Raw genomic sequence first — 14831 nt, 5'->3', positions numbered from 1 at the left:
CCTTGAAGTTGGACTAAGGGGGTCTCAAAAATCTCCTGTTGTGGGTTTGGGCTGCTCAGGGCTCACTGCTGGCAGCAGCTGGTGGTCCTGGTCCCACTGGAGATAGGGGTAGTCCTTGGAATTTGGGTGTTTTTGGAGGAGAGGGGTCAGCAGGTGTTGGTCCAACTCCTCCTTTTGAGTTGAGCAGGACAAATTTGGAGCTGGAGCATCTGGGCTCACGTGCTCATCTGTCCTTAGTAAATAAAGCTTAAATCCAGCATGGTTACAGTGACCTGCATTACTGGGATAAAGCACAGCCAGGAGAAGGCAGCAGGGAGCTGCTAAGGAATCATGGAATTATTCAGGCTGGAAAAGCCCCCCTAGATCATTGAGTCCAACTGTTTCCCAGCACTGCCATGTTCACTCTTAACACATGTCCCCAAGTGCCACATCCACAGGTGTTTTGAACACTTCCAGGGATGGTGATTCCAGCCTGGACATAGAATCACAGAATTCCAGACTCTTCTGGGGAGGAAGAGATCTTCAAGCTCATCCCATTCTACCCCCTGCCATGAGCAGGGACAGCTTCCACTATCCCAGGTTGTTCCAAGCCCTGTCCAACCTGGCCATGGACACTTCCAGGGGTGGGGGAGCCACAACTTTGATCTTGGATGGAGAAAATGGAGATGGAGTTTGGGTGGAGATGAGTCAGGCAGCTGGACTGGAACACCAGTCAGTGTTTCCCTGTGACTTTGAGTGCAGAGCAGCTCCTGTGCCTTTGTGAGGATTCCTTGGGCAGCCTGTAACCTCTTCCAGGGAGAGCTGAGCCTTTGGACACACGTGGTGTTGTGGGAAGTGTCCCAGGGAGACTGACCCTTGCCCAGAACTGCTGCACTCGGGACTGAATCCCCTTTGGAGCCTCCCGGAGCACTTGAGTGTTTCACTGGAATATCATCTCCCAAGTTTTTCCCCTTTAAGGGTGTTTTCCCTGGATTTGTGTAGTTATCACTCTCCTTTACTATTTCTCCTTCAAGCTCTGAATTATTAGAGAGCAACAAGAAGAAGGAGGAGCTGGAAAAGCAGCTCAAGGAGAGCAGTGAAGAGAAACGGCTGCTGCTGGAAGAAATTGCCCAGCTCAGATGTGACATCCGGAGTGCCTGGGAGCAGGGAGACATGAGGAGGATGACCCCAGGCTTGGAGCAGAGGGAGAACAGGTTTCTCCCATGGCAGAGCCCTGCAGGCAGTTTAGAGGGGAGCCTTAAACAGGTATGGGCAGCTTTGCCATCTGCATCCTGCTTTTTGTCATTAATTGAGTGGCAAAATGTAATTAAAGTGGGCTGGAAGTCAGCCTTGTGTGTGAGTGATGGTTGGCAGTTAGGGATGTGTTGATTTCCTTGTGTTGTGCTTTTGAATGTGTTGGGGAATTGGATAAACTGAACTGATTACACATGGCAGAAATAAGTTATTTAAATGGAATTTGTTCACCTTTCTCACCTTGTGAGCTGAAAGAGAAAGGGAGGAAATGCTGTAAGAACTTGGGATGGGGAGACTGAGGAGCAGCTCAGCTTCTGTGCAAAGATTTGGGAGAGAAAAGAGGACAGGGTGGGAATGAGAAGTAGAGGGTCAGAGTCCAGTTGTATCCAAGCAGCAGCAAATCATCCAGGTGGAGCAGAGCAGGACACAAGGAGTGCAGTGGGTCCTGATAGAAGCAGCTGGGGAAAACCCCACAAAACCAATGGAGCCAATGGACCTCCAGGACAACTGACACTGCCAGATCCCACAGTGCTGGATCAAGACTTTTTCCAGCTTGGGAAAGTTACCTGGGGATTATCTGAGAAGGCAGATTTGGTCTTCAGTGAATTCTGTGTGGTTCTAAGAGCAGAAGGTGAGGATGCAAAGTGGGGATGGAGATCAAGGGATGGCTGAAAGTGATGCAGGAAAAGAAAGGCTTTGGTCCAAGCCAGGCTTTGGTGTGTGTGCTAGGAAGGTGAGTGAGCTAAGGGGATCAGTTACCTCCCAAGAGCCATCCCAGACTGTTGGTGACACCTCCCAGTGCCCAGGCTTTGTCCTGTTGTGTTCCTGTCCCCCTGCCAGGACTCACCTTTCTCCTGCTCCCTCTGGGAGCTGGGCTGGCTGTGTCACTCCTGCTTGGATGCCTGAGTGAGACTCTGGTACAAGAATCCAAAGTGACCTGGTGGCTTTGCTTTGATTGGATGGATTTTTTCAACAGGGATTTGTTCCCTCATCCAGGTTATCACCTCTCCCCCCTCAGCCCCAGGAGCTGTATTGGATTCTCTGAGGTGATGGAGAGAATCATGGAATCATTGAGCTTGGAAAAGGCCTCTGAGATCATCAAGTCCAGCTTGCATGTTCACCACAAACCATGGCCCCAAGTGCCACATCCCCAAGGCTCCTAAAGCCTGCAGGGACAGGGAAGGGAACAGAGAAATGCCAGGCTTTGCACACCTTCCAAATGCCCTTAAATCCTACTGGCTTCTGCCTTCCTTAACCACCTTTATCCTGCCTTAAAGTTAATTTCTGTGTGATTGTGCTCTTCCTGCAGGGTCTGTCTGAGGAGAGGTTCCAGCAGCAGGAGGAGAAGCTGCAGCAGCTGCGCCAGGACCTGCGGCGGGTGCAGAACCTGTGCAGCTCTGCTGAGAGGGAGCTCAGGTATGAGAGGGAGAAGAATGCTGACCTCCAGAGGCAAAATCTGCTGCTCCAGCAGGAATGCACCAAGGTAGGGACAGAGCCAGGCTCCCCTGTGTGCCTCAGCTCTGTGGGAATTATGGCCATGAGGGCTGGAGCCCATCTCCCCCCAGGCTGGGAGAGCTGGGGGTGCTCACCTGGAGAAGAGAAGGCTCCAGGGAGAGCTCAGAGCCCCTTCCAGAGCCTAAAGAGACTCCAAGAGAGCTGGAGAGGGATTTTGGACAAGGACCTGGAGTGGCAGGACAAGGGGAAATGGCTTCCCACTGCCAGAGGGCAGTGTTACACAGGCTACTGGGAGGAAATCCTTCCCTGTGAGGTTGGTGAGGCCCTGGCACAGGGTGCCCAGAGACATTTCTGTGGCTGCCTCATCCTCAGAAATGTTCCTGGCCAGGTTGGATGGAGCTTGGAGCAATGTGGGATAGTGGAAGGTGTCCCTGCCCATGATGGGGGGTTGGAACTGTCTCTAAAGTTCTGCTGTGTCTAAAGCCTGCCTTTTGCAACTTTCCCAAAACCCTCTAATTTTATAGATTCCCACAGGTACCAGGTGATCCTTAAGGGCCCTTCCTACCAAAAGTGTTCTGGGATTCTGTGACAAATTCCAATGCATCCAAATAAAACATGCTTTACTTCCTCTGTGATTCCTCTTTCTGGAATCCTGTTCCCCTTCCTTAGCCAAGCCATTCCAGCTAATTTATGCTGAAGTATAAATCCAATTTCTTCTCTGGGATCTCAGGTTAAAGCTGAGCTGAAGCAGGCCCGGGCCAAACTCTCAGAGACCACAGAAACATGTTCCTCCCTCTCAGCACAGTGGGACAGGAGCCAGCAGAAGGTCAAGGAGCTGGAACTGGAGCTCTCCAAGTGCTCCCAGGCTGATAAGCTCAGGAGCAGCCTCCAGGAGAGGCTGGCCCAGGAGAAATCCAGGGCAGGAGAAGCACAAAAGAAGGTGAGTGTAAGTTTGACAGTTCTGTGCAGCTCTAGTGCAGAAAGTAAGCAGGTTTGCTTCCCTAAATTCCTTTTTGTGATCCCTTGGCTTCATGTTTTAGGAAAAAAGCCTGTAATTAGTGGGAGCATAATCAAGGTAATAGAAGCCATGTCTGATAACCCAATATCTCTGAAGTACTGATAGTGGGGCTGACAGGCACAGGGAACCCTGATCTTGTTCTTGCTGAGATAATTTCCCACTGTTTACTGCCTGGAAAATTCCAGACTTTGTGTTTTCCATGGCACTGATTCTGCCATGCTCCTGCAGAAGTCATTGGATTCTCTTTTGATGTGAGCAGGATCAGATTGGGTTGAAAAAAGATTGTTGGGAATTCATGACATAGTGTTTGGTCCAAAATCTGGTAGCCAGTCCAAAGCTTTTGCTTTTAATGGACTTAGAGTCAAAACAAGGAAATCTTTCCTTGCCATGCCTCAGCCACTGGGGAATCTGATTCAGAATACTGGCCTGTGCATTCAGAAACTTTAATCTGTGTCCATTTTAATCCAAGGTCTCAAAACTGCAGCAGAAGCTGAAGGATTCCCAGCACCAGCTGCTGCTGGCAGAGGCTCGTGTTTCTGACAAGAAGCTTCTGGAAGAGGAGCTCAAGGAAGCTCGGGAGAATGAAGCTCGAGTGCAGCAGGAACTTCATGAGGAGCAGCTGAAAAGGTCTCTGTGCTGTGCAGGGGCTGTGCCAGCCCTTCAGCAGCTCCTGTCTGCCCTGGGAGGGTTCAGGGAGACCCAAACCACTGCTTTGACCTCCTGTCTTCCCTTTGGACCTGCCTGATCCCTGGAGTTCTCTAGGGATTCCCCCTTCCTGAGGTTTAAAAGATTATTGGAGGCTTCATCTGCCTTGGAAGGGCCGTGGCCTCTCCTGTCAGTGCAGTGATGCCAACAGCTCCCTTCCCTGTGCAGCTGGGAATGATCCCAGAATATCATCCCCTCTTTCTGTGTCACTGACACAACTGGGATGTGCTGATTCCTTTGTCCCCTCCATGCCAGCAGGGGCAAGAGGAGCAAGGAGGTGCAGGAGGCACATGCCCCTTGTCTTGGTTTGGAAAGACAGGAGTCTGCTAAGGAAGGCAGGAGCCTCCCCTGAAATGGAGAAAATGAATCCCCCTCCCCTCTGAATTGCTATAAATTTTAAATTAAGGAGCTCTCAGGCAACAAAAAATATGGCAGCAGGAAATAACAGTTCTTTAATAGGGAAGAAAATAAAAGGATAAAATAAACAATGCAGTAAAACAAAACAACACTGACAGGGTCAGAACCCAACCTGACACCCTGTGGGTCAGGCTGTTGGCACAGTCCCATTGGAATTGTGGCTCAGCCCTCCTGCAGTGCCAGGGCTGGTTCTGCTGGAGCAGGGATCCTGGAGAAAGGTGCAGTCTCTGCCTCTGAAGATCCAGGGCAAGAGGCAGCTGCTGCTCCTCTGGGGAATCCAGTGCAGAAGCTGTGCTGGTGTTCCAGAATCTCCAGAGTATATCCGGGTAGGAATGCTTGGCTGGTGTTCCAGAATCTCCAGATTATATCCAGGTAGGAATGCTTGGCTCCTCCCTCTGGGCTCACATCTCCCAGTGGGATGCTGTAGTTCTTATCAGCCATGCAGTGACATTCCATAGCTGTTATCAGCAGATGTCTTATCAGCCATGCAGGGACACTCAATAGCTGTTATCAGATGTCCCCTCCTGAGGGAGGAGTGATTGTGATCACTCAGAGAGAGATAAGGCAAACTGCCCACTTGACACAGGACAGCTGCCATCCAGATGGGAATAGAACACATCTTGCCCTGCAATCTGGAGCACCCCTGCAGCTCTCACTGTCCCCCCATGGTGTTTCCAGGAGGCTCCTGGAGCAGCAGCTGGAGGAGCTGAGGCAGCAGCTCCGGCATTCCCGGGAGACGGAGGCGTCGCTGGCCAAGATGCACGTGGAGCTCCAGGCCAAGACCCTGCATGTGCTGGAGGATGAGAAGAAGCTGGATGCTGGTGAGGTCAGTGACAGGGAGGGGGTTCCTCATCAGACAAGGGGCAACAGGACCATCAGGAGCTGGAATCTGCTCCTGGGTGTTGTGGGGTTGTTGGGTCCCCAGGACGAGGTGAGAGATGAGAATTTGAATCAAGTTCTCAGAAGGCTGATATATTATATTATATTATATTATATTATATTATATTATATTATATTATATTATATTATATTATATTATATTATATTATATTATATTATATTATATTATATTATATTATATTATATTATATTATATTATATTATATTATATTATATTATATTATATCATACTATATTATATTATATCATACTATATTATATTATATCATACTATATTATATTATATCATACTATATTACACTATATTATATAATATATATTATATAATATTATGCTATATCATATTACATTACATTACACTATATTACATTATATTATATTATCTCATATATTATATCATATCATCATATCATATCATATCATATTATTACACTATACATTACACCATATATATTATATTACATATATATTACATATACATATATATTACATATATATTACATTACACCATATTATAACATTGCACTATATTACATTACATTACACTATATTACATTACATTACACTATATTATACTATATATTATATGATATTATATTATAAAATGATACTAAAGAAAGAGAAAGGAGCCATCAGAAGGCTAGACAAGAATGATAATAAAAACCTGTGACAGACTCAGAGAGTCTGACACAGCTGGCTGTGATTGGACATTAAATTAAAACAATTCACATGCTGAGTAAACAATTCTTCAAATCACATTCCAAAGCAGCAAAACATAAAGAAGCTGAAGCTTCCCAGCTTCTCAGGAGAAAAAATCCTGGCAAAGGGATTTTTCCTAAATTGTTATGGTAACACCTGGGAGCTGCTGGAATTGGGAACATCTGCTCGGGGCTGAGCCCTTGCAGGTCTCACTGCAGTGTCCCATTGCCAGCTGGTTTGTTGGGATGCAGCTCTGAGGGCACAGGAAGGCTTGGTGGTTTCTTCCTTCCATTTATCTTGCAGAACTTGGAGTTTTTGCTTGGAAATTTTGTCAGAGTCCATTGTCTGGGGGGGTCCATTGCCTCTCTCTGCAATAAAATCCCACTGCTTGTCAGGGGGAGAAGGGAGTGCTCTGGGGTATAGGAGTGTGCTCTTTGTTAACCGAGTGACAAAATTACCTTTTGTCTCCTCAGAAAAGAAAGAAGCTTAAAAGTTTCTTTCTTTGATTCAGTGAAAAAGACACCTCATAAGACCTTGAGGACTTCACCTCAAACTTGAAGATAGCCAATTAGACAAGAGCTAAAATTGCCTGGGCAATTTACTAGAAGAAGAAGTGAACAAATAAACTAATCACTTTTGCGAGGTGTTTTACCAAGAGCAAAAACTTCTTACACCTGGCTCAGTTTTTCTCTGTTTGTTATTTTGCCTTTTATGAAACCTTTTTGTTTCCAACACTTCAACAGAAGCCATCCTGCTATTTTTATGCCTCCAAAAGTAACTAAGCTATCTTGAGTGAATAATAGACCTCTAAGAGCTTGTAAGACTTACCTCGAAAAAGCAACTATTACCCTAGGGGGGCTGTTTGGATATTGGCTGTAGTGGGAAGCACTGGGATGGATGAGAGGGAAGCTTTGGGGACCAGGCAGAGGGGAGGCAGAGGGGCCCCTCCAGTTGAATCCAGCCCTTTTCCAGCATGTGCAGTGCCAGAAGGAGAACCAGAAGCTCTCGGAGCAGCTGGTGCTGCTGAAGGAGGAGAACAAAGCCCTGTATGAGGAAGGTGTCAGACTCCTGAACCAGAAGGATCTCTATGTCAGGTAATGCCCACAAACCTGCCCGGGCCTGCTCTTGCATTTGGCTGTGCTGTGGATTTTCCTGTCCAATATTCAGCTTTTAGCACTAAACCCACTGGCCTGTGTGCAGTGAGCTCATCCCCCATGTCTGCTGTCAGGGAATTCCACACAGGTTTGACTGGGAAGGGACCTTAAAGCCCATCCTGTTCCACCAGGGACACCTTCCACTGTCCCAGGCTGATCCAAGCCCTGTCCAACCTGGCCTTGGACACTTCCAGGGATCCAGGGGCAGCCACAGCTGCTCTGGGCCCCTGTGCCAGGGAAGGATTTCCTTCCAATGTCCCATCTGGCCCTGCTGTCTGGCAGTGGGAAGCCATTCCCCCCTGTCCTGTCCCTCCATCCCTTGTCCCCAGACCCTCTCCAGCTCTCCTGGAATCCCTTTAGGCCCTGGAAGGGGCTCTGAGCTCTCCCTGGAGCCTTCTCTTCAGGTGAGCACTCCCAGCTCTCCCAGCCTTCCTGCTCTCCTTGGGTGTTTTATAGACCCCCAAGAACTTACTAGACCTGGCTCCAAGAAGCTACTGTAACAGTGACCCTGAGCCAAGTGCCTTTCCCAGCCTGATGGTTGTCCCTGTTTGCCCAGGAAATACAATGAGATGCAGCTCAGACACAAGGACAAGATCCGCAGGGCCAAGGAGACTTTCATCCACGAGGTGAAGCAGAGGGACAGCAGGATCAAACAGCTGGAAAATGAGCTCAGCGAGTCCAAACTGCAAGTGGAAAAGGTGAGAGGACACATCCAGGGCTTCTCCTGCAAGGGGGCGGCTGCAGGGGCATTGCTGCTTCCAAAAGTATTCCCTGGTGGCCAAGAAGGGCAAGGGCTCCTGGCCTGGGTCAGGAATGGTGTGGCCAGCAGGAGCAGGGAGCTCATTCTGCCCTTGGCACCTGGAGTGCTGTGCCCAGTTGTGGCCCCTCAGTTTGGGAAGGACATTGAGACACTTGAGCACATCCAGAGGAGGCAGCGAGGCTGGAGAGGGGCTGGGAACACAAACCCTGTGAGGAACAACTGAGGGAGCTGGGGGTGCTCAGCCTGGAGAAAAGGAGACTCAGGGCTGCCCTCATCGCTCTCTGCAGCTCCTGAAAGGTGCCTGTGCTCAGCTGGGGCTGGGCTCTTTCTCCAGACAGAGACAGAACCAGAGCACACAGCCTCAAGCTGCACCAAGGGAAATATAGGTTGGATATTAGGAAAAGTTTTTTTGCAGAAAGGGTGATAAAGTTCTGGAATGTTCTGCCTCGGGAGGTGCTGGAGTCACCATCCCTGGATGTGTTTCACAAAGCCTGGATGTGGCACTCAGTGCCAGGGTTTAGTTGAGGGGTTGGGGCTGGGTTGGACTTGATGATGACTGGTGATTCTGTGATTTGGTGATTCTGTGAAAGTGATCATGGATTCAGGGAATGGTGTGAGTTGGAAGGGACATCAAAGCTCATCCCATTCCACCCCTGCCATGGGCAGGGACACCTTCCCTTATCCCAGGCTGCTCCAAGCCCTGTCCAGCCTGGCCTTGGACACTGCCAGGGATCCAGGGGGAGCCACAGCTGCTCTGGGCACCCTGTGCCAGGGCCTCCCCATGCTCACAGGGAAGAATTCCTTCCCAATATCCCATCTATCCCTGCCCCCTGGCAGTGGGAGCCATTCCCTGTGTCCTGGCACTCCAGGCCCTTGTCCAAAGTCTCTCTTTGCAGGAAGGGACCAGGGGTACCAACCTGTAGAAACAAAAAGCCAAAAGGAAATTCCTGGCTCAGGATTGCCCTTGGGGGAAGCCACATCCTCAAATCCCACTCTGACACTGCCTGGGCTCCGTGTTCCTTTGCCTCAGCAATTCCTGCTGGGAAGTGACCCCAGAGCCTCTTTTTGGGGTATTTTACATCAAACTGGGTATTGCAGAGTCACTGAGGTTGGAGAAGACCTTTAAGGGGAGGATTTTCAAGTGCACCCATCCACCCAGCACCACTAAACCATGTCCCCAGGTGCCACATCCACGTGGTTCTTGAGCACTTGCAGGGATGGTGACTCCAAAGTTTAGGAGCTGGCACCCTTGATGTGGTCCCTTGGGAAAGCCCTGAGCTTTGCAGAGGACAGAGCAGAGTCAAGGGTAACTGGTGATTGTTCTTTCCTTCTCCACCCCCATAAGGGGAAGGTGCTGATTGCCCAGATCACTGCTGAGAATGAGAAATTACTCCAGGAGAGGCGACGGCTCCTCCAAAAAATATCAGAGCAGGAGGAGTCCCCTTGGAGCCTCCGGTCTGGGATTCCCTCCCTGCAGAGCAGGTAGGTCCCTGCTGTGTCCATCCCCTTTTCCTGGTTTTGTGCCTCTTTCTCTTAAGAATTCCAGAGGAAAGTCTGGGTTGTGCCCCAGCCATGGGTGCAATGTCTGTAATTAAAGATGTAATTAGGGATGTAATTACCCCATTTTCCCATCCAACCTCACCACTGGGCTGGAGGCTGTGGAGAGCAACAGCTCTGAGGTTGGAAAACAAAAGTTCCATTTGAAAGTGGAGCATGGCTGGAAGGAAAATAACTTGTGCTTTGTGCCGTGCTCAGAGGGAAGATCCTGGAGGAGGAGAACGCCCGGCTGCAGGACAAGCTCCAGCTCTCCAGCCTTGTGGGCTCCTCCCAGCGCCTTGCCAGGAGCAGCCCTGCTCCCAGCACTGAGGTGAGACCCCAGGAGGGCTGGGATCAGCAGGAATCACAGAACCTGAGGGGCTGAGGGGGAGCTGGGTCCATCCCTGGAGATGGAAAGGGCTCCCGTGTAGTAGGTGGTGACAGACGTGGTGAGGAGGGGCTTTGGGAGGAGCTGAGGGCTCCATACAGGTGAGGAGAGGCTTTGAGAGGAGCTGAGGGCTCCATACAGGTGAGGAGAGGCTTTGGGAGGAGCTGAGGGCTCCATACAGGTGAGGAGAGGCTTTGAGAGGAGCTGAAGGCTCCATACAGGTGAGGAGGGGCTTTGGGAGGAGCTGAGGGCTCCATACAGGTGAGGAAGGGCTTTGGGAGGAGCTGAAGGCTCCATACAGATGTGGTGAGGAGCTGAGGGCTCCATACAGGTGAGGAAGGGCTTTGGGAGGAGCTGAAGGCTCCATACAGGTGAGGAGAGGCTTTGGGAGGAGCTGAGGGCTCCATACAGGTGAGGAAGGGCTTTGGGAGGAGCTGAGGGCTCCATACAGGTGAGGAAGGGCTTTGGGAGGAGCTGAAGGCTCCATACAGGTGAGGAGAGGCTTTGAGAGGAGCTGAAGGCCCCATACAGGTGAGGAAGGGCTTTGGGAGGAGCTGAAGGCTCCATACAGATGTGGTGAGGAGCTGAAGGCTCCATACAGATGTGGTGGGGAGCTGAAGGCTCCATACAGATGTGGTGAGGAGCTGAGGGCTCCATACAGATGTGGTGAGGAGCTGAGGGCTCCATACAGGTGAGGAAGGGCTTTGTGAGGAGCTGAGGGCTCCATACAGATGTGGTGAGGAGCTGAAGGCCCTCACGCTCAGCCCCTGCTCATCCCTGAGCTGCTGCCCCTGGGATCCCCCTCCGCAGGGACAGGAATCTCACCTGGCACATTCAGAGCTGTTCAAAGGCCTCAGCTGTAAAGCTGCTCTAGGAAAGGAGAAGTTTGGGAGTGTTCCCTCCTCAGGCCAAGCTGAGCAAGAATTCCTGAGCTGAGGGAAAGTTGTTAATGAAGAACTTTGGCAAGAGAAGTGGAGAAAATCCAGGGAATCAAAGAGTTTTCCAATCAACCAGGTGGATTTAGGAGTTTCTTGTGATTTTTAATTTGGAGAGAACCCAGGTAGGTTGGAAATGAGCGAGTTGAGGGGGAAAGGGCCATTTGGGGCTCACCTGGCCTTGGTAGGGTTTGGTTTGGATTTTTTAGAATAAATTTACACCCAAAGGACAACCAAACCCCTGATTAGCACCTCATGGGGTTGCACTTGGTGGAGAGGACTCTCAGTGAAGCTGGGGGAGAGCTTGGAAGACCAGGAATTGTTGGAATTCAGGGTCTGACTTGTGCCTCCCCCTTTCAAAGTCTCTGTTCTTCCTTCCAGGACCCGAAGCTTGCTCCTGGAAGCCACCCCCAGAGTAAGGTGCTGCCACCTCCTCGTGCCAGGTACCGTGGGGGGGAGGGAGGGAGGGGCAGCCAGGGAGGAGCCACTGGAGAATTTTGGCTGCTCCACCCTGTGCTGTCACCTCCCAGAGGCCTTTTTTGGTAGTTTTTGGTCACATTTTAGGGAAAATAGTACCAAAATGGCATTTAAAATGGGATTGAAACCAGTCAGCTGATGGGATGGAGAAGTCCAATTTTAGGGAAAATAAAATGGCATTAGAGTGGTATTGAAATGGTATTGAAATGGCATCAGAATGGTAGTGAAACCAGTCAGTTGATGGGATGGAGAAGGCTGGAAGGAATTTTAGGGAAAATAGTATTAAAATTGCATTAAAATGGTAATGAAACCAGTCAGCTGATGGGATGGAGAAGTCCAATTTTAGGGAAAATAGTATTAAAATTGCATTAAAATGGTAATGAAACCAGTCAGCTGATGGGATGGAGAAGTCCAATTTTAGGGAAAATAGTATTAAAATGGCATTTAAAATGGGATTGAAACCAGTCAGCTGAATGGATGGAGAAGTCCAATTTTAGGGAAAATAAAATGGCATTAGAATGGCATTGAAATGGGATTTAAAATGGTGTTGAAACCAGTCAGCTGAATGGATGGAGAAGTCCAATTTTCAGAATATTCTGGGGAGCACTGTGGGAATCTTGGTATTCAGGGCCTTTGGAGGAGTCTTGATACAAGAGGTGATGAGACTTGGAGTCCTTGTGTGGCCAGAGCTGTTTCCCACATCACTCTGGGGTGTGTTCCTCCGTTCCAATCCGTGCCAGACCAGATGGGGGAAGGCAGGGGGACAGTGCAGCTCTGGGGGTTTGGTCACAGCCCCTGCCATGGCTCTGTTGGGGTGGAGGATGGTCCAAGCAGGTTCTGGGCTGGCTGGGGGTGTCCCTTCCTTGCCTGGAGGAGGAGCCTTGCTCCAAGAGAAGAGCACCCACATCGTGCTGTGCTGCTCAGAGCTGTTGGGTAGGGGTCACTCAAGCTCCAGAGAATGACAGAAAATGGAAATTTGTTTCCAGCTTCCCACCCCGAGATCTCCCAGAGCCCCTGGGAGCCCTGAAGGCCCCACAGAAGCCTGAGGGAGAGGCTGAGAGCCTGGATTCTTCCTTCTGCCTGTCCCCCTCACAGCCTTCAGAGATTGGGTACCTGAACGTGGCCTCTCCTGGGGACAGCACGGCCCCCACAGCCTCCCCTGTGCAGGAGCAGAGCCACAGCCTGGGCTCCCAGAGCTTCTGAGCTGGGAATGGGGAATGCTGCTGCAGCCTGACCTCAGCTGCAGGATCTGCGCTCCTGGAGCCATGGCACACAGCAGAGCCTGCAAAGAGAATTGCCAAATGCACTGAGCCCATGAGTGCTGGGATGTGTTCCAACTAAATGATTCCACAGCTTTGTTTTGTTTTGTTTTTTGGTTTTTTACTTGCCCACTGTAAATGTGTGTGTGATCCCAGATCCACTGGAGGCTGGAATTTGTAAATAAACTCTGTACAGTGCTAGAGGGGTGGGGTGAAGGGTGTCTTCCCTCAACCCTAATCCCCTGTCCCGTCCAAATCTATGAATTTTATAAATAAAACTTACAGAAGTTCCCTTTTACCCTATGCCCCCACACTGTCATTCCCCTTTTCCCACACTCTCAGCATTCCCTTTGCTCTGTGCAGAGGTGAACAGGATCTCTGAGCACTGGGGAGGGGATGGGAATGTGTAGGGAAGGAAGATGGGAGGAAAGAGAAGCTCTGGGGACAGGATGTGATGGGCAGAGGGGTCAGAAATGACACGGAGGGAGATGGGAGGGCAAAGGGAAATGGAATAGGGGCAGAAGAGAGGAGGGATGGGAGCATCCAGGGAAAGAGAGGAGATAGATTTGGAATAGATGGTCCCTGAGGATGCTTGGGTGAGAGTGAGAGGGATCAGGCCATGCAGAGCAGGGAGAGGAGGGAGTCTGAGGGTGCCAGGAGGGAACAGCAGGATCAGAAGTGCAGATGGGAGCAGCGCTGGGCATCTCCATGGGCCTTTCTGTGCTCCCTGGGCTCTCCCTGTGTGTTCCAGGGAGCTCTGGACCCCTCAGTGTGCCCCCTCTGCACCCTGGCTGTCCCTTGGAGGGTGGCCCAAGCCCTGGTGTCCATTTTGGGGGGATCCCCATCCCTTGGTTTGTTTTGTGCCATGCCCAGACCCCAGCGCTGCCTTTGGGTGCCCCCAACCCCTGGCTGTGCCTGTTTGGGCTCCCCGGAACCCTCCAGGAGCCTTTTGGGGTGCACAGAGGCTCTCCATGGGATTTGGGGTGTCCCTGGGCTCTGCCCTCTGCAGTGCCTGGGGCAGTTGTGCATCCTCATCCCCACAGAGCCCAGGGCAGTGCCAGGAACGCTCTCATGGAGGGGCTGGGGGGCTTCATCCCTTGTGAGGGGGCAGAACTGGCTCAGCCACGCTCAGGGAGAGGCAGGGTCAGGTCCTGGAAGGGGCACAAAGCATCAGAGAGCCTGGAGGGAGCACAGACTCATTTCTGAGCACTGGGCATGACCCCAGTGTTCCATGGGCAGTGCAAAACCCCTGAGCCCAGGGAAGGGACCTGGCTGTTCCCACTGAGCCTGAATTATCCCACTGAACTTTGCATTTTTGGAGCTTCCCCCCCTGATGGATCCAGACTGTGACCATCACTTTGACTTTGGACACTGAAATTGCAATAACCAAGTCCTGTCACTGCATCCATGGGTGGTGAGACCTTTCCTCTCCACTCTCTGCTCTGATCCCTTCTTTTTTTTTTTTTTCTTTCTTTTCCTCATGTATTTTCTAAAGTGTTATTTTTATACTTTTATATTGGTGTATTTCTAAAGGAAATAAGCAAAATGGCTACATAGGTGATTTCCACTGCAACCAAAGTGTTCAAATAAATGTGACGTATGTATATAAGTATGTGTGTATGTGTGTAAACACCAATCATTCAATGTCCTTTCACCCATTCCAAGGGATGGATTAACCCAGGAGCCTGGGTTATCCCACCCCAGAGATGCCTTGGAGCAGCTCCATCAGTTCTCCCTCACCCCACAGCGGCTCTGTGCTCACACAACAAGGTGGGAAATTTCCACAGCTCTCCAGGGGCCCAAAACAACCACAGTGCTCCAGGTGGGACCTCCCCAGTGCTGGAGGGGAGAAAATGCAAAGCTCCAACGGTGGCAGGGGCCATGGGGCAGGTACA

General features: G+C 50.5%; 1 protein-coding gene across 1 annotated transcript in view; it reads left to right on the top strand.

Moving 5' to 3' along the window:
* CCDC30 (coiled-coil domain containing 30) overlaps positions 1 to 14545 on the top strand; it is a 40798-nt gene extending 26253 nt beyond the window's left edge. The window contains exons 13-23 of the mRNA XM_036396434.2: positions 1014 to 1245; positions 2543 to 2716; positions 3419 to 3628; positions 4176 to 4333; positions 5507 to 5654; positions 7400 to 7521; positions 8138 to 8279; positions 9687 to 9823; positions 10097 to 10208; positions 11582 to 11643; positions 12664 to 14545. Coding sequence (XP_036252327.1) covers positions 1014 to 1245; positions 2543 to 2716; positions 3419 to 3628; positions 4176 to 4333; positions 5507 to 5654; positions 7400 to 7521; positions 8138 to 8279; positions 9687 to 9823; positions 10097 to 10208; positions 11582 to 11643; positions 12664 to 12880 — 1714 coding nt within the window. The 3' untranslated portion in view covers positions 12881 to 14545. The remainder of the gene's footprint in view (positions 1 to 1013; positions 1246 to 2542; positions 2717 to 3418; positions 3629 to 4175; positions 4334 to 5506; positions 5655 to 7399; positions 7522 to 8137; positions 8280 to 9686; positions 9824 to 10096; positions 10209 to 11581; positions 11644 to 12663) is intronic.
* Positions 14546 to 14831: the final 286 nt, after the last annotated feature.

This window comes from Molothrus ater, chromosome 23 (assembly GCF_012460135.2).
Source record: "Molothrus ater isolate BHLD 08-10-18 breed brown headed cowbird chromosome 23, BPBGC_Mater_1.1, whole genome shotgun sequence".
Taxonomy (NCBI): Eukaryota; Metazoa; Chordata; class Aves; order Passeriformes; family Icteridae; genus Molothrus; species Molothrus ater.
The sequence above is the reverse complement of the archived record's forward strand: the minus strand, read 5'-3'. Positions and strand labels throughout refer to the sequence as shown.